A 26,418-nucleotide genomic window follows, 5' to 3' on the forward strand; every position below is an offset into this window, starting at 1 on the left:
TAACAGGAAAAACTTGGCATTTTATGTCAGAATTTGTGGAAAGAAGAGCTGATTTCTCTCCTTCCTCCCAACCCTTCATTCTTGTATAAAGTTCTTTGTTATAGTTATGATTTACAACAGAATTTCAAGACCTCTGGCTGTGTAAATGTAAGCTTCAAAATGGCAAATTAATCCCAAACAAGGTAACTTGGAATCTCTGAGGCTGCTTGTTCAGAGTAGCTCCATCAATTGGGCCTTCAAGAAGTCTTCAACTTTGCAGAAAAACTCTGGGATTTCAGAGTACAATTTTGTACGATGACTCTCCAGACAGACTTGGGAGGACCTACAGGGCTCCAGAAATCCCAATTCTTTGAGCATTCATTGCTTCAGTGAAACATCATTCGGGGTACCTAGCAATAGAGACCTGACAACTCCAAAAACTGACCTCAGCTTTCAGCATGGGCTTCCCCTGAAGTTGTGGATTTTGGTAATCTGTCTTGGACTTCTTACTTTCCAAGATTTCCCTTTTAAAAAAGTATTAGGTACCTGACATATCTGAGAATTTCTACTATGCATGCATGAATTGTGTGTCTGTCACGAATATAACATCCATTTGTCTGGAATGTGAGTCTCAAACCTAGTCACTTGACACCCAGAGCAGTAGCATCACCAAAGCCATCTCCTGGCTCCAAATCCTGTCTCAGTAGCAGGGGCCCTGACACTTTTGAAAGCCAAGGTTAGAGCCCCCCAGACTCTCATCTCTAAAGCAATGAAAGTGCTCAAAAACAGCGTACCTATGGATTTTCTGTGGAGGGCTGAAGCCTTGGATCTCCCAAAGCTTGAGGAGGACACCTGACAGGGTTGTCTAGGAACAATGGAATCTCCAGAGGTCTGCCACAAGTTTTGGATTCATCACTGAATCAGAGATGCGACATTTGGAGTTCTGTGAACCAACATTTTTTAAATGAATTTCTGCTTCACTAAAGAGTTTCCATTCACTCTTTCACTAACCTATATGAGCAGCAGACATCAAGGCTGAGATTCATCTGACCATACGTAGACATCTGTAGTGTGGAGTCTACCTATGAGCCAGCCTCTAGAATTGATTTTCTCTCTCCATTGACTATAAGAGCAATCTAGGGTGACTAGCTCAGATGGAGCTGTTAGCACAGCAAATAACTAAAAGTAGGTAAGAGAAATCTCGTCATTAACTTCCTTGCTCCATGACCTCTATACTGAAGGTCAGCTGCTAAAGAGAAAAGAACAATTAGGACTTAATGGAAAAAGTCTTCTCCACTACAGTCAGTGAAAGATTCAGGCCAGCTTCAGGTCTCTGGAGTACCATAAGATCTCAGTAACTATGTTTATCTACAGAGTTTTCATTTAGATGGTTTGACTGGAAAGAAAAACTAAACTATCATATCTCTAGTATGATCAACAAAAATGTTGGATTTCCAGTTTTCCATAATTGATTGGTTAAAAAGAAAAAGGTCTGCAACAGAATGAACTCCCAAAATGCCTTGTACTAGAAAAAAATAATTAGAACCATCAATATTAATATGTCAAAGTGTACTCTGAGAACTTCAAGCTGATACATGACTTTGGTAGTGCTGATAGTTTGGTTTAGTAGTTTCTCATTTATGATTATCAGTTTTACAACAGCCATATAGTCTCTTCCACAAGAATCCTTTAACAGGTCAATATTTCTCTGTTAATGTCAACTTTTGCAATTATATTTTCATATTTTCTTAAATCCAAGAAGTGCTGGGAACAACAGTCTGGCTTTTGACTTACAAAACAAATCAAACGTAGAAGCATTAGTCAGCATTTATTTTTTTGGCTGTACATAATTCTATTATATTTTAATCAGTGCTGTCAAAGCATATGATGCTGAGCAACACTCTTACAGAGAATAGCCCGGCTGTATTTGTGTCAGTTCCCCTCTTTTGCTGTTCGTGAATCATGGGATTATCTCAGCAGAAGACTTTCCTGAAATTACTGTTTTCCTTTAATTGTTTGTCTTATTAGTCATCCCACTCTATTTTTGCTCTGTTTTTAAAGCATATTTTTGATGAAATACTTAACTGTGATGAATGAGAAAAGAGTTTATTTAGTTCTATTAATATGTTTATGGATCTCTGAAAAGTCTTCTTATTTGGGAATTTTTCTGTCAGTGTAACTCTCTGCTTTCTGAGCCTGAGTCGTCTTCCAGGTATCAAGATCCTGAGGAACTGTATTCTAACACTGAGGCTTTGGGATCATAATCCTCATTAAACGGTCTTTGGTCCTGGGCCTCCTCTAAGCCACATCTCAGGGTCCTGTGGTGTAATGGTTATTTTTATATGCCATTCTGTGGTTTGAGTAGAGGTAGTTCAAGGTAGTGTCTGAAACGTGAGCAGTATATTGCAGCCCACAAAATGGGTATTTTTATGATCTGGTGCTGAAGAGTCATGTCTATGGTGCATCAAATGAGCAAGCAGGGATATTTGCAGCTCCATGGCCTGCTCGTTGAAGGCTGACAGGGACTGTGGAGGGAAGGGGAAACCAGATCTGCTCTAGTCTTGTCATATGGTGTGTTGGGAATGATCAGCTCCTTGAAGAGTAGATGATTACATGCAAGGCTAAAACTGACAGACATTTAACAGCCTGCCAAGTGGCCCTGCAAAGGGTCATTCCCTTCATGATGGCACTCAGGCAGTTTAACAACAACTGTGTTACTGGATATTGACTCCTCTCATGCAATAATATCCCACTCTTTCCCAGTTTTGAATCATCGCACTTGACTGAAAACAAACATTTTTTTCTTAAAAGTGCTATATTTTGTGCATCAGTTTGATCTGATCATCTAAAGGTAGATCTACAGTCAGCCTAATATGTGGACAGGAGGATGGGCTTGTCCCACTTTCTGCTCGATGAGTTCCCACCACGCTCCTTTCCAAAACGTGTTTCTGCAGTTTTATAGACAGCTAAAATTACATGACAATGTAGCTGAAAGTGAACCTTACTAAAATAAACTATGTTGGAGTAGTTGGATGATTTGGATACTCCCAGTGTATGATTACTCATGATGCTAACACATAGGAGCAAGGTAGAAGTGTGGCTGAGATCTGCAGGGGTAAGCTAGTGAGGAAGGGAAGCTTTCCTTTCTAAAGCCAGGACTGAAGTCAAAACACTACAAAATGAAACTGTACTACTTCCATCTTCCTTATCCCTCTTTCTCACCAAAACACTACCTGGCACAAATAAAAATACACAACAGATTTCCTCCTAGAGATCATCTGAGATAACACACAAGTTTTCTATGCGGTCAACTAAAAGATGATTAAGTAAAAATGGTAAAGTTTAAAGTCAAGCCCAGAACAGAGCAATGTAGGACTCTATATGCTCCTATATGAAATGTTAAACATTTTCTAAAGCAACATGTGATAACCAGGTGATGAAAAGACGTGTTGAATTGTGTCTCAGCATCTACAGGAGCAGTCTCTTTTGTCATAAATGTTGCATCCTTATTGATTACAAAGAAAGAAAGAAATTACTTTAAAAAAGAATTGTGAAAAATGTGAAAGTGCCATTGGCATTATTAACTAAAAAACTCTGTAGATATACACACAAAATGCATCTAAATGTTCCATGGTTGTTTGTGTGCTTTAACATTTCATATTATACAATAATGTGATGTATCCTTCTCAGAGAGGGTTTAATGTTTATAACATTAAAGAATCTCCGCACTGTTGTCTCAGGAGCTGAGACCATTTCAGACAACTTGCAGTATTTTCAACTGGGGTTGAATATTTCTGTACCACTTTGTGTCCAGAACAATGTATGCTCTGCACACCTGAAAACAGTTTCCATTCCTTCAGGTCCCAAAGGAAAGAACTAACTTAAAATATTCTACTGATGACACTGGTCTTTCCTATGAAAAGGAAGGCTTTATTTTGACATCGGCAACGACAATAGAAATTCTCTTCCTGACAGTGTTAGTTCCAGTTGAAATAAACTGATGAATTGGCTTGGTTCCTGCAATCATGAAGATTCTAGCTTGAATTGCATTGCAGCAGAAATCCAAAGGCAGAGGTGGCAGTGGTGAATGGTTTTGAGACCCTTTTTATACTTACTAGGATGTAAAAGAAAAACAGATCGAAGGAAGCCAAAGAAATTGTCCTGTACCTGCATAAGATTTTTTGTCTTGATTAACAAGTTAGTTTGAAAACATTAATTAGAAAATAAATTTTCACCTAAGTGCATTCAGGCAATTAATCCATGTTCATTTTATAGTTGATGTAAGGAAACTAAATCCATTGTGAGATAAGTGTCTAGAATAGTTATAGCCTTTTTTGGTTAATATTCATGCTTAATGAATTATGTTCTATTCACAGGTTTTATCTGGGGTGAAATTAAACAGATGTGGGATGGTGGACTACAGGACTACATTCATGACTGGTGGAACCTCATGGATTTTGTAATGAACTCCTTATACTTAGCAACAATCTCTTTGAAAATTGTTGCATTTTCAAAGGTAATTTTTTCAGATAAATATTAAAAATAACTGAGATTATGCTTCTTTAAACTTTCTTCTATATTTGATGATTTCTTAGGCTTAACAATGCATATATAGATATATGATGTGGTTATTGAATCTTCTTCATCTACAATGAGAAGATAAACCAGGATAAGTGTAAGCTACAGAGTGGGGTTATATCTTTTTCTTTCTAGGTCCAGGCAATCTTTTGTTATCTGATTCTGAGTAATCATCATATTACCATGTTCTTACTAGTATTCAGTGTGGGCAGTATTTAGTGTTTGCAGAAAATTATGTTTTGTGTTGGTCTTTTCCTATTTTTCAGTGAGAAGTTATTACTATGAAGGCAATTTAACTCGCCATGTGTAACTTCAGGATATGGATATGTTCCTTTCTCACCATTTTAATAGACTTTTTATGAATATCTTTATATTTCCACTGTTTGAAATTTCTTCCAGCAAAATAACTCTTCTTTCCAAAACTGGGGAATGAGTTGTTTTGTATGTATTCAAAATGAATCCATAATATCAAGGAAACCTCTTGCAAAAATGAAATATTTGTGTCACAAAGTGGTTCCAAATGTAGGGAAAGCACATCTGAAAGGAATAAAACCATTTCTTGGCATCTGTCATGAAGGTCTCATCACATTCAGTAAAAATAACAAGCCCATTTTTACTGGCCATTTCTATCAGTGTTATATTTCAGTTGTTTCAAGATGACTGCCACAAGCTACCCCACATGCATGGAACAAGAATCTTCTCTGCCAAGGTCCTTTTGGCTCAGAAGAGAAGAGGAGGCAGCCGTTAAGTAGCTGGTTACAGCTCTCTCTTCTCAAAACCACAGCTGCTCTGGGTGCAGCATAAGCTTATGGCAATATAGGAGCTTTTATCTCACCATTTGGTGACTATCCATAAGGGTCTGCGTGTCAGCTCCCGGACTGCATACCTTTGGAAACTTTCTCGGCATGGAAAGTATGGGGAGATCTGCCATTTAAAGCTGATGAAACAGCTTTTTACACACAAGGATGCCTTAGTCTGCAGTGGATGGAAAATAAATAGTGTAGCCATGTAACAAAACATTTGAAAATGCATCTCTCCAAAGCATTGTAAATTGCTAATTATTCACTTTAGAATAATATTGATTAGAAGTCATTATAATCCTTTCATCTCCCAGACAGTTTCTGTTTGCAGTAATCAGATTCCAAGGTGACAGTATCTGGGATATACATGCTTCCATTACTCTCCAAATTAGTGCTTGCATGACAGTCATAATCAACATGATTCATAAAGCATTATATTTGGCTTTGAAGCTATTATTGTTTTACTACCTGTGAAATGGTGCACCTAAATACCTTTTTGCTTTTTTTAAAATAGCCTCAATTCTAGTAAACAGTTGAAACACTGCATATAAAAGAAAGATGTATTAAGACAATAATGCAAGCATAACTTATTAACTAGGCACATTGGTTTTGAATACCTACAACAGAGCTCCCTGTGTGTACGCTAGATAAGGTTGGTTGAGAGGATTCCAAATGTAATCAGTACTTTTTGATACATAGCTTTTATCTTCATTTGCTAAGATTTGCACAACAGGTTTTTCTAAAATACAAGTTTTCTTTACTTACTGAATCACACTTATAAATCCAGATCTTAATCATCATCCAAGAAATCATTTTAACTAACTCCCTTCAGAGTCCCCTCATACAATCCACTTGTGTGGTAGATGTTCCCAGGGGAAAAAAATGGTTTTTGTTCATTCAAAGCTCTCTGATGGACAGCAGTTAAGCAGGTAAATATTATTTACAGCAGCTGGTGGGCCAATATAAATTACACCAAAAAGTGTGATTTCAGGATGAGGGAACTATGACAATAACTCAGTTACCTGCTACAAATAGGATGAGTACATCTCATATATTTCAAAGGCCTGTACTTTTTGTCTGATTTTACATCAAAATGCAGAGTCTTTTTAAATTATCTGGTGTATCCACTGAAAATGTTCTCTCTATGATAAATAGCGTGATTATAAACAGTGTTTTATGTGAGTACAAGGTAAGTAATTTTAAGCAACATATCTGTTTTGGTGGAGGGTTATAAATATAAATAATTGTACTCTAAAACAAATAGCTCTTTTTTATGTTTTTGAAGGATAGTCTATTTTGTACTGATGTGTCAAGTTAGTGCAATGTCAACTCACATGCAGACCCTGCTGGCTTTATTTATTTGTTAAACCTGAGCATAGGACCCAGCGCTGTTTGTTTCCAGCTCTGCTAGAGACTGCAGACAGTTCACTTTACTGATCATGTGAGTCTTGGGCATTGACATGAAATGCTGTCTCATTCTATCATGTAGTATGGAAACAGGTTCCTACTCAAGGCAGGAACTCTGAAAAGTAACTAAAAATACATATCTGGCTCCATAATTATTGTCTTAATGGCAATAAATGTCAGATCTGCTCTGCCTAGTAGTAAATAAGATAAAATTTCTCTTCTGTTTCCAGTTCTGCAGAAGCTGACATATTCTTATCCCTTTACAATGTAAGTTGATTTTGACTGTTGTTTTATCAGCTTCACAGATCCAATGTTCATTTACACATAAAGATTAACTCTCATAAGAAAAATTCTAGATTCCACTCCTCAATCTAATTACTATTTTAAAGGTCTGTGCTAACCCCCTGCCTTTCCTACTGCTGCTCTGAAATGCAGCATAATGAAAAAATTGGGGCATACATTTTAAAATAGGAAGAATTCACATTCACATATGACCTTTCAGAAAAGGCTTTAAAGGTATTTTCCTAAAGTGGATAAAATTATTTAACCTTTTTTCATTATCAGAAACAAGAGGCTTACATTTGGTCAAGGTCAGACAGTCTGATAAACATTCAGGAAGCCTAATTTATATTTCTCTTTGATCTCTCTTGGTCATCTACAATTCATGACTGTTATCCTAATGAGACAACAATGATCACCTATTTTCTCACAAATGGCTCAGATAAAAGATTTGCATTTGAATTCCTTTGAATACAAATCAGGAATTGTTATCTTTTATTCCCTGGGTGACATATATTCATCATATATTTGCTTTGAAGCTCTACTGTTTGATGCTCAGTTCACTTTTTGCTCTTTTTAAATTTTCCACTGGTGTGCCACATTCATTTTTCTTCAACCAACCAGTTGACTATAGATATATTATTTGCTGTCTTCTTTCCACTGGAATATTTCACAGATCATTTCTGAATCTACTTTGCAGGTCTTCACCTTTTTCACTGCTTTTCATCCTACTATTTCCAGTCTCTTAACATCTCTCTTCAAAACTGAAAAATAGCCCTCACCATCATGAAACTTTCTTTCCCTATATCTGCATGTAGAAAGGACTTAGATCCAAGAAGGGTAGAATCAATTAAGCCAAAATAACAGAAATATGCTTCTCTTTGACACAGAAGAGATCATTTGATCTTTTCTTGTTTGGATAATAATAACGGAGGGGTATTTTGTTTAGTCAGAGTGGGTTGTGTTGACTGTTTTTGACAGTGTGTTGAAATAGGAGATTGTGAGGTAAGGTTAGGTTGACATTGAAGATTTTGATGAGAATGTTTGAAGGCCGCTATGACCCTGAAATCTAAGGACTTTATACTGAAATGAGCTGATTTTTAGCCATGGAAGATAATACAACCTCAATGAATATATGATAACATCAAAAGCATTATGGGACATAAACTACACATTGTGTTGAATGAATATATTAAGTTAGACAAAAGAAAACAGAAAAAAGCATGTTTTGCAGGTTAATTATTTTGTGCTTAGTTATAACAACTGTTGGCCATACTGTACCACCAGACAAAGAAGATGTGAGTTTTAAAATTATAAAGGACTGATAAGAAAGATTGGTTTTGCCAAAGCTCTTCTTCTAATATTAACAAAAAGAATGCCGATTTCTTATCATAAGTTCAGCTGAAATAAATTCATGCATTTTGCAATAACTAGAATGTCTTTATTAAGATTAAGAACCCTTTAGAACTTGAGAGAGTATGAGACCCTGTTCTAGCATGGAGCAATGAAAAGGTAGGGGGAATCAATCCATGGGTCTTATTTTTCTTCTTTCTCTGATATTCACATTTCTAATCAAATAACAGTTTCATTCTTATTTTATCATTTCTAGATTTCACCATCTTATTCATTATTTTTTGATCTCAAAATAATCTGTGCTTTTTTTTTTAACCTCTGTCATCTTGTCCCTGTACCAATCATCTCATCACAATTAGCTTGCTACCCAATACACATTCACTTGCATTTCAGTCCATATCAAAAATACAATCTTTTCTTCTCCCCTTCGTTGACCTCCTTAACCTTGTCATTTTTTTTCTTTTTTTTTTTAGAAAATGTTAGATAGCGTTTATCTTGCCAAACTACTTTCTAGATATCTGAATAGCCTCTACTCTACCCCAATTCGTTATATAATAAAGGAAGATAACGTTAAGGGGCATCTCATATGACTTACTTCAGATATTTGCTTTCCTTTTACTCTAGAAATGCCCGTTTCTCTCTGCTGACTATGAAAGGAGTTGACAGAGAGTCAGATGCAGCTGTCTACATCTGATCAGTTGAATCTTTTCCTTGCTCCCTTACAGTGTCATAGCTATCCTTGTTCATTGTAGTTTCATGACTTCCTCATGAAAGTACTTATTTAGATTTTTTTCTTAGCTTCTACTCTTTTTTCCCAGTCATTTAATTTCCTTGAAATCTGCTACTATACACCTGCACCTAAAATATGCCTGCATTTTGAAGCTTTTTGATTCTCTACAAAGAACTCCATCTCCTCCTATTTTCAGATGTCTTCCTAAAACCTTGCTTCATCAGTACATTTTCCCTTATTCAGCCCTACCACGTGTTCTTTGGTTTAATCTGAACATATAGTGCACTGTGCAGTACCTAATCTTTGCACTGTTACTTAATTGTAACATTAGTGTTAACTGTGCCCAGTTACTTAATAGATGCAAGTTTTTATATACCAGGGTTGTAAAGCACTATCAGAATTCACAGTAATATACTGTATAGCATTGTTCAAACAAAGACACAGAAAAGCTGCTGAGGAGTTTGCACCTCTCTTTTCTCAATAGATCTTGTAAATGTTTCCCTCTTCATTTTCTTCTTGCCTTTATCTTTTAACTATCTCTGGAAAATCAGTTTTGTTTTCTCTTAGCTATTACTTCATCACCAGTCTTGAATAAATCAGAACAGAGCTGAAGGGCAATAGCAGGTGACGCAGAATAGCATTTCTCTTGGACCTACAATGTCAAATGCAATAAAATGTGGTTTTACAACATGGTCAGTATCAGAAAGGATACACTAATAGGCAAAGTGTTGACCTGTGACTCCAGCAGGACCAGGTTTAATTCCTTGCTCTATAGAGAATGCCTGAAACACAAGGCAAACTGATTCTTAATGCTATAATGGGCTATAATTTTCCAGTTTTACAGTTCTCATCTTAAAATCCACAAAATTGTCAAATGTTGTGGCTGCTTGTGTATAAGTAAAGAAAACTACCAGAGATTGATCCAGGGCACTGGGACTCTGATCTATGCCACCAGACAGAGTAAGCCAGGCATGGGGCAGTCTGGTGCCACCTGCCACTGTCCCAGACCATCCCCAGTCCTAGCCAGAAATTTGAAAGCACTTACCCTTCTTTGAAGGATAAGTGTGGCGTGGAAATACTGTGATGGCTGGCTATGCTGTTTCATCTAGCCTCAGTGACAGGGAAAGGTCCCTCTGCTTACTTCTACTAAGGGCACAGAGTGTGATGGCTCTGAAGGCTGCATCTGGGTGGCCCAGACTCAGCAAAGATGCACTCTTTTAACTGTGCTTCACGTTATATTATCCCATGGGTTTAGAGTGCTTCCTAGCATAGATTGAAAGCATACCTCTCTCCTCTGATATGTTCTATAAAACATGTTCTATTAATTAGACCCAATAAATAATAATGAGCCTGCAACAGTAGTTAAGTTAGTTCAAAGCAATATCTTTCATCTTCAAAAAAATTGTTGGTAGAACTGGAACAATAAAGAGCCACAGTTCCAAGGATCAGTCTGTTTTATAATGAGATGAATAAGCAGTTTGCCATGGTTCATTAATAAACAGCTTTTTCATCATTAGTCCAGTGCTAACAATTAAGAAATATATATTTATTCCTCGATAAAATATTTTCTTTCTCTTGCCAAACTTTTTGCAGGTTTCTATCCCTCATTGGCTTGTCTGCACTCTTCTTCTCCAAAGAAGTAATTTAGCAGATTTTGCAGCTAAAAATTTCTATAATTCTAAAATCTAGATGTTCAAAACAGATTTCTTTTGTTTTCTGCCAGAATGTTTAGACATTCTGACGTTTATTTTAGTAAAAATCATAACCAAATGAAAAACACAGGCAACAAAGGAGAAAGCATAGGCCATCCTGCAGACAAAAAGGAAGGATAAGTGCAAAGATATCAGTCATTTTTGGCTTTCTTAACATAAAAAAAAAATCTCCTGAAGACATTTTACTTCTCCAAAGAAAGAGCTTTATTTTTTATTGTGCAAATGAATTAAATGGCTCCTAGGGAAACTAACACACTCGTTTGTGCATAAAAATGGAGGAGTAATTTTTCTCCCTTCTGTTTGTTTTCAGTATAGTGGGTTAGTTCCACGAGAGAGCTGGGACATGTGGCATCCAACACTGGTGGCTGAGGCACTGTTTGCAATTGCAAACATCTTCAGTTCCCTACGCTTGATCTCACTGTTCACTGCAAATTCTCACCTGGGACCTCTGCAAATATCTCTAGGAAGAATGTTGCTGGACATTTTGAAGTTTCTCTTCATATACTGCCTCGTGCTGCTAGCTTTTGCAAATGGCTTGAACCAGCTGTACTTCTACTATGAGACAAATGAACCTGACAGCTGCAAAGGAATACGATGTGATAAGCAGAATAATGCATTTTCAACGTAAGTGACTGATCTCTTTCTTTATCACCCCCCCCCAATTTTACTCACTTAGATGCTGTCTTTAGGAAAGAGGCTGTCTTTTTTTTTTCTCTCTCTCTCTCTATTTGCATTAAAGTGACATCCTGACAGGCAGTCCCAAGAGTCACCATAATACAAGAAATATATATTAATATTACATCAGTCTTTGATAATGTTCATTCTATACCACAATGAAGTCTGTACTACTGAAAATATTTCAAAAGATAAAAAATAAAATGGAGAGGAGGGGAAGACTATATGAGATTAGAGAATACATACTTAGAACTAAAAAAGAAAAAAAAGTCAGCAACTTAAAGTTCCCTTGTCCAGGCAACTGTTGTTATCTATTTCTTCTGTGTCTCCTTGTGGGCATTAAATGAGGCTGATGTTCTAAAACATGAAGATTTCTTGCACACCTGACAAATTGAGGCAGGAAAAAGAAATCAGTCCAGGCTTTTGTTGACCCTTATTCTCTTCCAAATGCTCAAATGATGTATTATTTCTGTTTAAAACTTTTTCTTTCATTTCAAAAAAAAAAAAAAAAAAAAAAAAAAAACTTGATTGAGTCTGTTCTATAATACATTTTAGTAACAAAACATTATCAAGTTAATACTAGTTTTCTAACTGATCATTCAACTTCCAATCTGAATTGAACTCTTAAAGTAAATACTTACACGTTCTCTATTACCTTTGATGAACCCTGTCTAGACTGCTTTTAAAAGGTACTTGTTATCCATGGCATCCTTCTCAAAGCAAACAATTCAGTAAAAATAACATTTACCTTTTATATCATCTTTGTCATCAAGTTAGTTGACAAAGTAACTTTGCTCAGACGCAGCATATTTATCATTTTGCTTATTAACAACATCTTACCCAGGTCTGAGATCTAACATTTGAGTGGATGTAGCTATGTGATCTGAACAGAGCAGCACAAGACAGGAACCTTTCAGAACTGACCGTTGAGGGAAGCAATACTATTCACCTGGGAAATGAAAGATATTGAGGACACTCTACTGGGTTGCTTGGTAGTTACTTTTTGTAGATTATATCACGTAGTGGGGAGAGGGCCAAAGTGTTACGTTTTGCCTGATTCTGGGTGGTGGGTTCTCCACGTGCCGGACTGCACAGGGAGGTACAAGTCCCAGTCGTCCAGGAGCCTCCCCTGCTGCTGTCCCCTGTGCCACGGGGCAACGACGCCGGCCCACACATGCTCCCCAAGGTAACCTCCTGCTGCTGGTGTCCACGGTGAAGGAGCAGGACAGAGGCCATGGAGAAAGCCTCTTCCAGTGAATGTGAGATGTGAGATCAGACAAATAGAAAACCTTGCCCAGCACTTCTCAGGAGCAAAGGGGCTAACCAGGGCCCAAACCTATCACTCTGTGGCACAGCTGTACATTGTACAAAAGTGAAATTATGTCAAGCAGAGGATATTTTAAAGTTGCATGTTGTTATTTAGCTTCCTAGTTGCTGTCCCAAACATCCCTAAGAGGAAATTATATCATTTAGTTGTAAAAGCACAATGCCTTTTGAGAGTGGCATATTTATCTTTTTAACGTCTTCAGTCTTCACAGGACCAAACATATGCTAATGATATTAATGTCCTTGTAATTCCAGAACTCCTTTTATCTCAATGGTCCTCAACACACAGCATAAATTGCAGAAGCTGTCAATATCAAATATTTATGAAGATACCCCAAACATTTTAACCCCCTGCTGAAAGAGTCATTGAGCTGCTTTAGGGGCCTTGTTCTACCCCCTAAAGTCCAAGCAAAGGGTTAAAATGCAAAGGTATCCAAAATAAGATATCTAAAACTGTATTTTTCCTTCAGAAACTTTGATACAATCATCCTTTCACTCACACACTCAGATATAGATTCAGTCATTGTAAATATAGAGGCTTAGATCTGAAACATTTAGTCAGTGTTTCCTCAGAAAGCTATGTCCATAGATATTGTCTATATTGTGACAAATATCATCCATCTCAATCAAATGAAGGACTTTGTGAGTATGAGGAAAAACTGAGGAGTCTGGAAAGTATATGTTTTTTTATTACATGTCTATACCTTCTGGGTTTTATTTTTCAGATTGTTTGAAACGCTGCAGTCTTTATTCTGGTCTATATTTGGACTCATCAATCTGTATGTGACCAATGTGAAAGCGAGGCATGAATTTACTGAATTTGTTGGGGCTACTATGTTTGGTACATATAATGTAATCTCTCTGGTTGTTCTACTCAACATGCTAATAGCCATGATGAATAATTCGTACCAGCTTATTGCTGTAAGTTATTCCTTATCCTTTGATCATTTTCAGTATATACCTGTTCCTACTCCTTGTTTTTTTTTTTTTTTTTAATTTTATTTTTATTTTTTTATTTTTTATTTTTTCCTGTTAGTAAAACTTTTAGGTACAGAACATAGGGACAAATTCTCTGATTTGTTCTGATTCTTTCACATTATTCTGGAAAGGCAGAGAAACCAAACCACAGCTGGATTTGTCCAGATATGAATTTTCCCAGAATTCTGAATAATGAAGAGGAAGCTGTAATGCAGAAGCCATCTTCTGCGTGCAGAAGTCTTGGAGCTGTTGGCAGGTGACATAGATGGTATCAGTCCCCACTCTGCATAGTGCAGGGCCGGGCCTGAGAAACAGAATCTGCCACAAATGGTCCTCTCCCTACTTTAATTTTAATACTTTATATCAATTAAACTTTAAAAGGCTGTTATTTTTGCAGACTACACCTCAAATCCAGTTTAATGTTCTGTTGGAATTCTTACCTTGCCTGAAAATACATTGAACAGAAATTGGATGCCAAACAGGGCAGTTTTGGAACTCCCTGCCATCTCAGACTAACGTAACTGAGTCTTCTTAATGCTTAAAGCATTTTAATTTTAAAGGAAAATTTAATAAAATATTCATAACAGGTTGAGATACTCAAATTAATATCATCTATAAAGTATTAAATTACTCTCTTTGCCATCTCCTCTTTTTTAAAAATACAATTTGTTTTAGAAATGGTAAACTCCTGATTTGGAGAATACAATTGCTGAAGCTCCTATGTAAATACTAGCTGTATGAATTTCATATAATCTCCTGCTAACTGAGTTTGCAAAAGAGCACTGATTTCAGATTTGATGATGACCCATCCACAAGCCAAAAAAAAAAAAAAAAAAAAAGCCATCTTGTTTAATGAAAACTATTTTTATTCTTGTCAGAGCTATTGCCTTACTTTTATTTCTCAACTGTCTATTAATGAGATTAATGACATTAAACACTGATTCTTCATATGATAACTCAAATATGATCATGCTTAAAACAAGAAAATAAAAGAAAGATTCACATTCCTAAGATTTTAAAATGTATTTTTTTCTAATCTTCAAAGAAATTATGAAATTTTCCACAAAAGAAATTTAACCACACATGTATATGCAATGATAGTTGGCAAGGTATAGTAGACTAAATTATGACAGATTAGTATTCATCAAAACCCACACTGCAGGCTGAATAGTTTTCGTACTAGAGCTTCTAAATTACTGATTACTGTATATTGACATAAATATTAAAATCTAGCACTAGATCTGTAGTTTTGCCCAAATCTAGTATTAGTACTTTAAACGTTGTATTCAGTTGCTAGGATTTAGCAATCTTTTTTAGCCATGATCTTATTTTTCATTTTATACTTGTCCAAAATTATACAATATTATATAGAATCCAAAAGAAAGATAATTTCAATTGAAAAAAAGCTATTCAAAATACATAGCTCTGATATAGGAAAAGAATGAAGATACTCAATTTATCATTTTTAAGTAGCCTCCTGACTTATTGGATAACCAATCTTTGAATTTATGGGGCTAACAATTACTGAGATAATACATGAGACTTACAGACTTGTTGAAGTTGCTGCACAGAAGACTAATTAAACTGTTCTATGTAGGATAATGGTGAGTTGGTTTTATAACAAAGCAGCTCAGAAATGTAGCATTTTTCTGCTTGTAATTATCCTTGTTGTCTGAGAGACTTAATTATTTAAAAGCCTCTAGCTAGAAAAAGAGGTTGAAAGTGGTATATACTGTACACATACAATATCCAAAGACTCTCTCTAGTGGAGTAAAGTAACTTAAGCTTTTAAATCTTGTTAAAGATTTTTCTGTCACAGTAAAGAATGTATTTTAACAAGAAAATTCATTAGTATTTCAAGTAACTTCTAGTTTTAGAACCTTTGTAAAGGTTTGTTTCACTGCCATAATCACAGCAATATGTGAGTTGTTTTCTTGTATGCAGGATCATGCAGACATTGAGTGGAAGTTTGCTCGAACAAAACTCTGGATGAGTTACTTTGAAGAAGGAGGGACTCTGCCTACTCCTTTCAATGTCATACCAAGCCCAAAGTCCCTCTGGTATCTGATCAAATGGTTATGGAGGCATCTGTGCAAGAAAAAAATTCGAAGAAAACCTGAAAGTTTTGGAACAATAGGGGTAAGTAAGTCCTGTGTTTTATATGAGTTAATAATAATTATGGCAGGAAATTATAGGTTTTATTATGTATATATATATATATAAAAATATATATATTATATATGTATATATATATTCATGTCAATGTATTTGACTGATGAAAAAGCATCATTAGATTTCAGTGGGGCAATATGATTGTGCCCCGTCTACAGATAATGACAGAAAGATTAAAAGTAATACAAATATCAGAGATCAAAGATTTGGGTTCTCATCAGTGGCATAGAGTCTCGTTGGAGGTTTATGGGTAGTGGAGTCCCCCAGGGCTCAGTACTGGTCCCATCCTGTTCAACTTCTTCATCAGTGACCTGGGTGAGGGGACAGAGTGCCTCCTCAGCAAGTTTGCTGGTGATACCAAGCTGGGGGGAGTGGCTGACACACCTGAGGGCTGTGCTGCCATTCAGAGAGACCTGGACAGGCTGGAGAGTTGGGCAGAGAGGAACCTCCTGAGGTTCAACAAGGGCAAGTGCAGAGTCCTGCACCTAGGGAGAAATAACCCCAGGCACCAGTACAAGCTGGGGGCAGACCTTGTGGAGAGCAGCTCTGCAGAGAAGGATCTGGGAGTGCTGGTGGATGACAAGTTGACCATGAGCCAGCAATGTGCACTTATGGCCAGGAAGGCGAATGGTCTCCTGGGGTGCCTTAGGAAGAGTGTTGGCAGCAGGTGGAGGGAGGTGATCCTGCCCCTCTCCTCAGCCCTGTGGAGGCCTCATCTCAAGTCCTGTGTCCAGTTCTGGGCTCCCCAGGACAAGAGAGACATGGAGCTACTGGAGAGAGTCCAGCGTAGGGCTACAAAGATGATCAGAGGGCTGGAGCACCTGCCCTATGAGGAACGGCTGCGAGAGTTGGGCCTCTTCAGCCTGGGGAAGAGAAGCCTGAGGGGGGATCTTATCAATGTGTACAAGTACCTGAAGGGAGGGAGTCAAGGGGACAGGGACAAACTCTTTTCAGTTGTCCCATGTGACAGGACAAGAGGCAATGGTCAGAAACTGAAGCACAGGAAGTTCTGCCTGAGCGTGAGGGGGAATTTCTTCCCTGTGAGAGTGACGGAGCACTGGGACAGGTTGCCCAGAGAGGTTGTGGAGTCTCCTTCTCTGGAGATCTTCAAGGCCCACCTGGATGCAACCTTGTCTAATATGTTCTAGGTGACCCTGCTTGAGCAGAGAGGTTGGATTAGATGATTTCCAGAGGCCCCTTCCAACCTTAACCATTCTATGATTCTGTGATTTATGTCTGCCTACCAATCCCAGAGGTCCTTGATGATCTCCAGGTTAAGTATTATACTTCAAGTATCATTGAAATATTACAAACCCTCAGAGAGAAATATAGAGAATTTACCATGTTTTTTTTTTCTCTCTCTCTCTTTCACTTTTTCTCTCTTTCTCTCTCTCTGTATAATGAAATGGGTTTACCATTAAAATATTTTTAATAAAAGCTATTCCAATTAAAGAAAGAACATTTTGAAAATTAACAGCACTTCCCTAGATTTACTTACTTGAATTTGGAGGTAGAGTTTTCCTCTTTAGCTGTTTGTCTCAGAATCACATTAGTGCCGTATTCTAAATGTACTGATTAGTTGGAGATTTCTAGGGAAGGAAAGGGGTGGAGAAAGGCACACAACAAGAGCAGGATTAGTTCATTAGGAGCAGGATTCAGGATTCATTTTGGATTCAGCAGATATCTGTGTAATATCTTAGCCACAGGCTTTCTCTGTTAGCTGGAGCAGGTGAAATAGATCTGGACTTGTTCCCCTTGCTTTATCCAGTTGAGAAACCTGTTATCAGCACAGTTTTTCAATACTGCCAGTGGAAATACTCAGGCAATAACCTAACCTGCAGACAAATAAATCTCTAGAAGTGTTTTATTCATTGCCCGTAAAGTGCACTCTCCACTCACTCACCTGCATTTAGGCAAGTCCAGCATAAAGAAACTCATCGTGGATAAAATGTTGATAATGGCACTTCCCCCACCCACACCACAGGGATTTATAAGAATAAATGTTTTAAAGTGTGTTAAGAGCTCAGATAGAATAACATTAAGTGAGAGTGTGAGAGTCTCGCATGAGGGTAAAAGGGAGGAGAAAGATCTTTATGCTGTTTAGTCCTTATGCAGTTTAACCTAGTACCAACTCATTTCAGAAAACCGGAAGAGAAGATACGATTCTTTTCTGGGCCATTACTCTAGAGATCTTTCTTTCTTCCCTGTATTTTCTTCCCAGTATCTTGAGAACTGAACTGAAATAAAGACTCTCCCTACTTTTTCTCCTTTCATATCCTGTCATTTAGTTTAATCACGAGATGTATCTAGAGGAACAAGTTCACAGAGGTAAACAGACTTACGATAAGGAGGAAGTGTGACCTATACAACGAATTCACATTTCCCAAGCTGATGAATGAATTTTGCCCTTACAGAGAGCTCCTGACCAGGCTTATGCCAGAATCCTGATCTTGTTGGGCAATATCTACACTGAGAAAGAAAAATATACTTGACTTAGCTGTCATACTTGTAGGTAGGAAAGAAAGAGCTAGAAGATGAATCTTAAAAGCATAAGCATTAAAAAAACTAGCAATAGAATGCAAAAAAGAAAATTGTGAAAAAATGTGAAAATTGATATTAGAAAAGAAATCAAGATAGAAAAATACTGATCTAGGCAGAAATAAAAATAAAAGACCTGAATTGAGAGTAAATGATGAAAAGTTTCAAGAATAAAATGTCACAGTGTAACACAGGAGGGGAAAAAAGCAAGTGCAGAAAGCAGCTAGAGGAAAAATGGTGAGATTTTGCTTAAAGGAGAAACAAGCGAGGAGAGTGATATACTTGCATGTGTGGGAGAATGGCAATGCTTCTAGACATTTGTTAAGCATTTGGTAGGGATGATTAGTGAGTATAGACTGATAGAATGGCATTAAAATTAATGGAGTGCTGCCAGTTTATAGGAGCTGAGGATCTAGAGTGGGTTAACACAATGCCCCTGTTTGACTGGGACAGATCAAAAATACCTTTGCATATGCCAACAAAACCTTCAGAACAATGTTGTCTTTTAGACTTTTTATCTAGGATAAGGGGTTTTTTTTTGTTTGTTTGTTTGTTTTTCCCCCATTGTTTCCCTCTCAAACCACAGTTCTGGGAATGAACTCATTCCTAAATCTGCAGAAGGAGAAAGAGAGGGTCCTGTGTACTGAATTATTTGGCAAGGAAAGGGGTTCAGAAAGATCATCCACTTTTTCCTGAGGCTACCTCCTTTCTGAGGTATACAAATACCAGCTGCTAGTAATCAGCAGCTTGGGTTTTAGAAAACTGCTGCAACAAAGGGTCAAAAGGCAGTGGGTATATACATAGAACAGGTTGGGAATTCTACATATAATTTTCCTTTTCTAATTAAAAAAAAATACAAATTCCTCAAAACAAAAGTTTTTCATACAGGTATACCACTTTCAAACAAGCTTTTGTTGGAAAAGATTTTTTAGCTTCAGGATGGAATTTGTGATCACAGAGAAAAGGAGAACATTCTAAGAATAGCAAATAGCTTGGGAGACCCAGGTTTACTTCCATTCTCCAGTGAATATTTAATTATTTATAACAACCATAACAGCTTTGACAGGAGAGATTTCCCATCTCAAAATAGCTAAGACCTGGGGAGAAAGGTGCTCTCTTGGGAGAACAGAAGAGAAGGAGCTGAACCTGGATTCACTATAAAGAAGCTGGACTGATGAATCAGGGCTGCTAACTGTTGAACTGTTTGAGAGCAGAGGACATGGGGGGAAGTACAGATTTAGGATATTTCTTAATATGTGTACAGTAAACTTAAAAAGATTTTGATCTAGAGAAAAAAGTGGCAATCCCAAAGTTCTGTGAGACGATACAACCATATTCCTCCCTCAGTTTCACTACAGAATAACTATTTAGCTATAAGTATAGCTGAAATTATTCTTAAGTCTGCTCATCAGCTGAGCCTCCATAGCAACAACAATTCCAGCTACCTTGAAAGTAAGCGGCCACGGTTGACCAGCCAGATTTAGTCTATCCATCTGGGCATCTCATAAAACTAATAAGGTCTTCAGCTAGTTCCTCATACATAACAGAAACCCTATTAGAGCTTCCAGAATTGGGAACATCTTACGATTTCTAGGCCCAGTTTCCAGGTTCCAAAATGGGATATGATGTGGGTATGCTCTATGCATCCTACTTTCCACATATGAAAAATCTGTCCATAGCTGCCATTTGAGAGCCATGACTCACTCCAGCAGTCCTGTCTATGCATGGTTTGTATAGACGTAAATCAGATGCTGCTAACAGATTTTTTCCCAACAAAGAGCTTAAGTCATTGAAGAAACAATGGTCATACCGTAGTGATCTTGGAGTTTGTCCCAGAGGAACATCCTGCTCTCTGGATTTGAAAAAGTTATTTCCATCACCCACAGCTGAATCTCAGGTTCCTGGAACTTTGTCAATTATCCATACAAACTATGTCAGAAATTAGGTTTAAAAATCTTTATATCCTTGCAACTGTTTTCAGTTGTCCCATGCGACAGGACAAGAGGCACTGGGAAAGAGAGATTGAAGCACAGGAAGTTCCGCCTGAACGTGAGGGGGAATTTCTTCACTGTGAGAGTGATGGAGCACTGGCACAGGTTGCCCAGAGAGGTGGTGGAGTCTCCTTCTCAGGAGATCTTCAAAGCCCGATCTGGATGCAACCTGTATAACATGCTGTAGGTGACCCTGCTTGAGCAGTGGGGTTGGACTAGATGATCTAGAGAGGTCCCTTCCAACCTTACTGATTATATGATGCTATGAAATGAATGCCTTTTGTTCAAAAGATCTTAGTTGACACTCTCTGACTCTGGGTCACTGGACTCTCACCAGTAATAACTCTGGCCTCAGAGCTACAAAATGAGATTTGCTTGAACCTGCTTCTTTTCAGTGAGTCCTGCAGTATGAGGTCCAATACCTTCCCTATGGCCCATGTTGGGAATAAAAGCTTTAGATTTCATTTCAGGCTCACTTTCTCACATTGGCTAAATGGATGTATGGATATCATATTGCCTGTGAGGTGCAACTGAGATTTCAAAACATTTTGCTCTGAAGCATCTACATGCTTAGAGAGGAAACTCTAATCAACAGTGATGTACTATAGTGATTTCCAGTATAAAGAACAATAATGGTTTTCCAAGGGCTGAGTCAGTGCTAAAGGATAGAAAACAGATGATAGACAGAATATATCTCGCCAGCATTTTTAGGGAATCAGGCATGATGTTTGGGTAAAATAAATTAGCGTCAAAAAGCCAAAAAAACATGAGCTAGAAATGAATCAAGAGTGTATAAATATGTTACCCAACAATCCACTATAAAACAAAAGGAAATTAAAAGAAAAAAAGAAAGATAACAACATCAACAAGAACAGAAAACCTTGAAAAAACTTGAAAGGGCATTATTTGCATGTAGAACTGGTAAAGAAAGTATTCAGTGCCAGGATCATTTACAACAGACATGCCAGTGGAAGGATTTATGTGTCTCATACAAAGAAGAAAAATGTCAGTAGAGATAACTATAGCAGGATTGCTTGGGAGGACCATCTACTGTGCTGTCGCAGGAAAGAACAGTGTCTGCAGGGAAGTGAGGTGCCTCTGAAGAAAGCTGACTAATTGCATTCTCCTTGAATGTCAGTCCTCCGTTCCTGGCATCATTTGGTGTGCTGGGACAGGCAAAGCAGTGGGGTGGTGGAATCAAAGGTGGCTTTCTCAACTGATGAGACCTTTCTCTATGGGATTAGGCTGCCCAGCCATGCTGATCGAAGCTCCTCTAGCCGCAGGTTGCTGACAGCACAGGAAGGCCAAGATGTTCACATGTAATTTACTAGCACTTCAGCTCTGTTAATAATCAAGGAGAGATCTTTTACCTTTTCTGATTTCAGCACCTTCTTATTTTCTGTCATTTTGACACATCCCAAGTACGCAGCATTTTCTTTAGCTATTATCACAAAGTATCTCCTACACTTAAAACTCTGAAATAACAGCGTGTGCTGCTCTTTGAGCTATATATAGTAGCTCTGTTAACTTTGTCAGCTCACCTTTGCAAAAGCCAGATAATTAATGCAATTTCTATTGGCTGAAGTTTTCTTCACTAACCGATGTCTTTGGGTGTCTCAAGGCTACTCCTCTTGGTGATCTGAAATCTATTCCTGTTTCTAAAAGGAAGAGAAATGAGAAAAGAATCTCAAATCCCAAATGGAATAAATTGTACTATTTTCCTCAATTATATTCAATTTTGTGTCTAAAGAGTCACCAAAAAGTGGTGACAGTGATGATAAGTGGTTCTTTTACCCATAATTTTTAATATTTCAGGGGAGACGATGGAAAAGATTTGCTGGGCATATCTTAAGTATTTTCTTGTGTGGCTGACATTTATATAAACAATTACCTCTTTTATAGCTATCCATTTTTTTATGCCAGTTCTCCAAACATCCTACATGATGATTATGATTTGTCATAGAAAATCTTCCTTTCTCTTGTCTTAGCCTTTTTTCTCCATGTGGAAAAGGCTGCAACTAAATTAATACAATTATTTTACATTTTCTCTGTAATATATTATTATAATGCATTATTGAAAATTAAGGGAAAAAATAGTTTCTTCTACATGGAATGGAAAGCAGTAATGTGGAGCCTGCTTATTGCCAAGGACTGACTGTCGGGAAGACCTTATTGATAACACAGATGAGCTCTTACCTTTTTCCTAAGATGCTTCCATTTAAATTGAGGAACATATCCCCTGACTTCAAACAATCTTTACATTCTCTAGACCTTTATCACAAAGTTCTTTGAGGTCAAAGACAGACATTAAATTTGAGTGCCTGATTTATAAAAGATATTTTTGATAAAACATACAAGAAAAGGAATTTAACACTGTTTTAGTTAGTTTTTTCAAAACTAAACAGATTTTTTTTTCCAAACAGTAGAAATTACTAGCAACACAGGAAGACTAAAGTAATTATCATTGCTAGTAAAAATATTATTAAAGCTTCCTAAATTAAATTAGTATCCCCTTTTTATAAGTGATAAAAGATAAGTACCTCCCTTTAATTTCATGATCTCATAGATATTATCACCATGAGACTGTGTCTTCCTTCCATTATTATTTTATGTGCAGATTTAAATTTTACTCCTTTGTCAGTCACAGTTTTCCACACTTCTTCATACACATAGCATAGTGGTTGCCTGAAACAAATTGGGAACATCCACAAGTTAGACTATGAGCAGGTAGAGAAAAACAGTGAAACAGTGTAACTGAGAGCTAAATAAGGATGATATGAGTGTTAATTCTATTTGCTTTACAATAAGTGGCTTAATTTTCATATATGCTTAAGCAAGGTTTCATTCTGCTTTGAGAGGGAAGCCAAAGGAGGTTATGAACTGGAGATTGAATCTGAACATTTAAATAGGAGCTAGAGTAATGATGGGAACAAGTTTGATGGGTTATTTTATGCATATTTGCCTGTGTAGTGTGTATATGTCTGTGTATGCACATACACTATTAAACACATTCTTTTTCATCTTCTCAGTGTTCTGAGTTGAAAACAAACGTAAGAGCAGTGCAACTGTCCTGGACACTCTGCTATACAGATAAATTTGTTCGCATAGCCATCCAAAATCTGAGTTTTTAACATTTAACCTTAAAAGATTAGCCTTCTTTTTCTGGGAGTTTCACAATTGGTTTTAAAAAATGGTAAGTCAGATCTTCTTGCTATGGGCCCAGAATTTAATCCTCTGCATTTGCTTTGCATTTCACTATAAAGTAAAGCAGAGCAGACAGCTACTGCAGAAAGTATCCTGCAAGGTAAGAGTCAGCATTTGTTTTATTTATTGGAATTATTAGCTCTACCTGAACTGAAGTGTATTTCAAATACATTTTAGAGTGTTTTTCTCTTTATCTGTGAGTCAGATCTGTTACAGCATGCACTAGTATTCCTCAGACGCTCCTGGTGTTCTCTCAGCAGGAATGAAACACCTCCATCGTGTGGCCAGCTGTGAAATATCAGAAAATTAAAACTGGTTAAGGACTGTTGAAGGGAGGGTCTTGGTCTTGCCAGTGCTAACTTGCCCTCCCTAGACACGTGGGGGTGGATAGGCACTCCCTGCCGTCCCCCTGTAAAACATGATGAATTTCCATCGTCTCTTTGGGTGGGTGACATAAAATGCAAAAAACATGATCCAGAAAAACACTGAAAATCAGATGCCTAGTCAGATGAAGCCATTCTACACCATGTCTGTTCAAAGCAATTAGGAAGCACTGATGTTTCTGTTCACTTTTTCCAAGCCCAACCATACAGCTACCTCATTTCTGAAATTAATTGCAAACAAGAAATCAACCATAAAGTGGAAACCAACTCCAAGTATAGGAAAATTGTTAATTGTAAGTAACTTGCCAATGGATTGCAAGCAAAAGAAGATGACAGAACACCTTATTGAACCTGGCTCATTATGTAACTGAGGTCAATTTTATTGAGTCCCTCAGATTTAATTAATTCTCTTTTAAGGTGTCTTAAGTGTTCTGCTTTGTGGAAGTGCAGCCAATAGTTAGACACACACTTCTCTTGCTAGCAGTGTGGATAGTAGATATAAGAAGCCAATAAAAATAGTAAGTCTCTCTGTCACCAATCAGGAATAACTGAGGTAGAGAATAAAGAGAGATATCATTCAATGTGTTATTGAGAACAGCAGTAGTTCATGCACTAAGTAATTCAGAGCTTTTTTCCCCCATCTTCTTTTGGAGACCGCTTAGATCTGGCAGATCGGGCACTTTGTTGTAGACTATACTGTGCTTTCATCTTGCCAAGCTTCTTTTTGCTGTTCTTCTTCAGTTACTACTCCTCTGGTCTCTCCCTCCTTAATTACACCAATCTCTGCAATGCGTAGCTAAGGTTCTCTCTCCCATACTCGTCTGTGTGAGTAATTGTTTTATTTTTTTATGTTTTTAGCAGGGAACTAAGCAGGAAATTTTCTCTTTTATATAGTTTTACACCTCGGGTATGGAATAGCTCTATCTTAAATGAGACATTAGGAAACATTCCAACTGTTTTGCACAAACTACCTTTTTTTTTGAGTTCTTCTAAGTTCTTCTAATATCCTTTAATCTGTGCAGATGAGTGACATGGTCAGTGTTCCCCTTTATCGCAGATCAGTGACTTTAGGCTCTGTAAGCATACACCTGCCCTCCCCACCAGCCCTTGTCAATGCTGGAATAGCAGCACATTGATGAAAACGTAGAAAATTCACTTTTTCTTTCCAATGACAACAGTATCTCTTCTGCATAACTTTTGACAGGCTTTGCTCCAACACTGCTACTTTTCAACAGACTTTGAAGCATCCTTCTCAGCCTGCTAGATACCACAGACTGCACAGACCGGCTGTTTTACCATGCTTTATGTATTTTACTACCACTGTAACCAGACAAGGATTCATGCTTTGTTTTTTTTCTCTTTTTTTTTTTTTTTCCCCTAGAGGCGTGCGGCTGACAATCTGAGAAGACATCATCAATATCAGGTAAAGGCCTGTGTTAATATTTTAGGCAATTAATTTTCTATGTCTCCAAAAAGATATTTGAGATGGGGGGCAGGAGGAAGGAAGAAGGAAATTCACCAGAAAGAAACAAACAAAACAAACAAACAAACAAACAAATAAAAAATTAATTCATCCCCAGCAAAAGGAGTGCAAACTTTTGGTGAGGAAACAATAGCATTTGGGAAGTAGGGTTGTCTATTTAGAGTAATAGTATTTTTCCTGCTGTAAAATAGATTATTCCCCCCCCCCCCCAAAAAAAAAAAAAGTCCTGCTTCTCTGCCTGAGATTCAACAGCACCATATGTTCAGCTAACTGGCACACTCCATCAGAATCTGATCTTGATCTCTTCCTCTCTAGCTCTAGTCTCCCGGAGACTACTGCCCCTTAATAATCCCTCTGCCCAGCTCTGTTCTTCCTCTGATTCCTTCTTGCTTCAGCCTCTTAGCCTCTCTCTCTCTCTTTTTTTTTTTTTTTTTTTTTTGGGGGGGGGGATTATTTAGTTTAGGGATTACTTTCAGATTTATGTTCTATTACTGTTGTGTTAAAAAAAGTTCGGAGGCTAACCAAGATGTGGGTCGTATGCTTGAAACTTTGGCAATAAATAAATTCCATATGAGAAATGACTATATAAACAGAGACTTTCCAACCTGAAAAAGAGACAGCTGTGGAGAGTATAATAGGAGGTCTATAAAATCATGGAGAATGTGAACACAGAGCAGCTGTTTAGCATCTCTCTTCAAACCAACTACCAATGTATGGCTGCATTAGTAAGAACATAGGCAGCATTTTGAGGGAAGTGATTATTCTCCTCTGTCCAGCAACTGTTAGACTTCATCTGAAGCATACTGTCCTGTTTTGGGCCCCTCACTACA

At 37.4% G+C, this 26,418-nt stretch overlaps 1 protein-coding gene across 2 annotated transcripts in view; it reads left to right on the forward strand.

Moving 5' to 3' along the window:
* The window catches only part of TRPC4 (transient receptor potential cation channel subfamily C member 4), a 147,883-nt gene that overhangs the window by 118,043 nt on the left and 3,422 nt on the right, over positions 1-26,418 (forward strand). For both annotated transcript variants that reach the window (XM_062576759.1, XM_062576766.1), the window contains exons 5-9: positions 4,356-4,495; positions 11,149-11,462; positions 13,565-13,760; positions 15,762-15,956; positions 25,487-25,528. In XM_062576759.1, the coding sequence (XP_062432743.1) occupies positions 4,356-4,495; positions 11,149-11,462; positions 13,565-13,760; positions 15,762-15,956; positions 25,487-25,528 (887 nt within the window). The remainder of the gene's footprint in view (positions 1-4,355; positions 4,496-11,148; positions 11,463-13,564; positions 13,761-15,761; positions 15,957-25,486; positions 25,529-26,418) is intronic.

This window comes from Rhea pennata, chromosome 1 (genome assembly GCF_028389875.1).
Source record: "Rhea pennata isolate bPtePen1 chromosome 1, bPtePen1.pri, whole genome shotgun sequence".
NCBI lineage: Eukaryota > Metazoa > Chordata > Aves > Rheiformes > Rheidae > Rhea > Rhea pennata.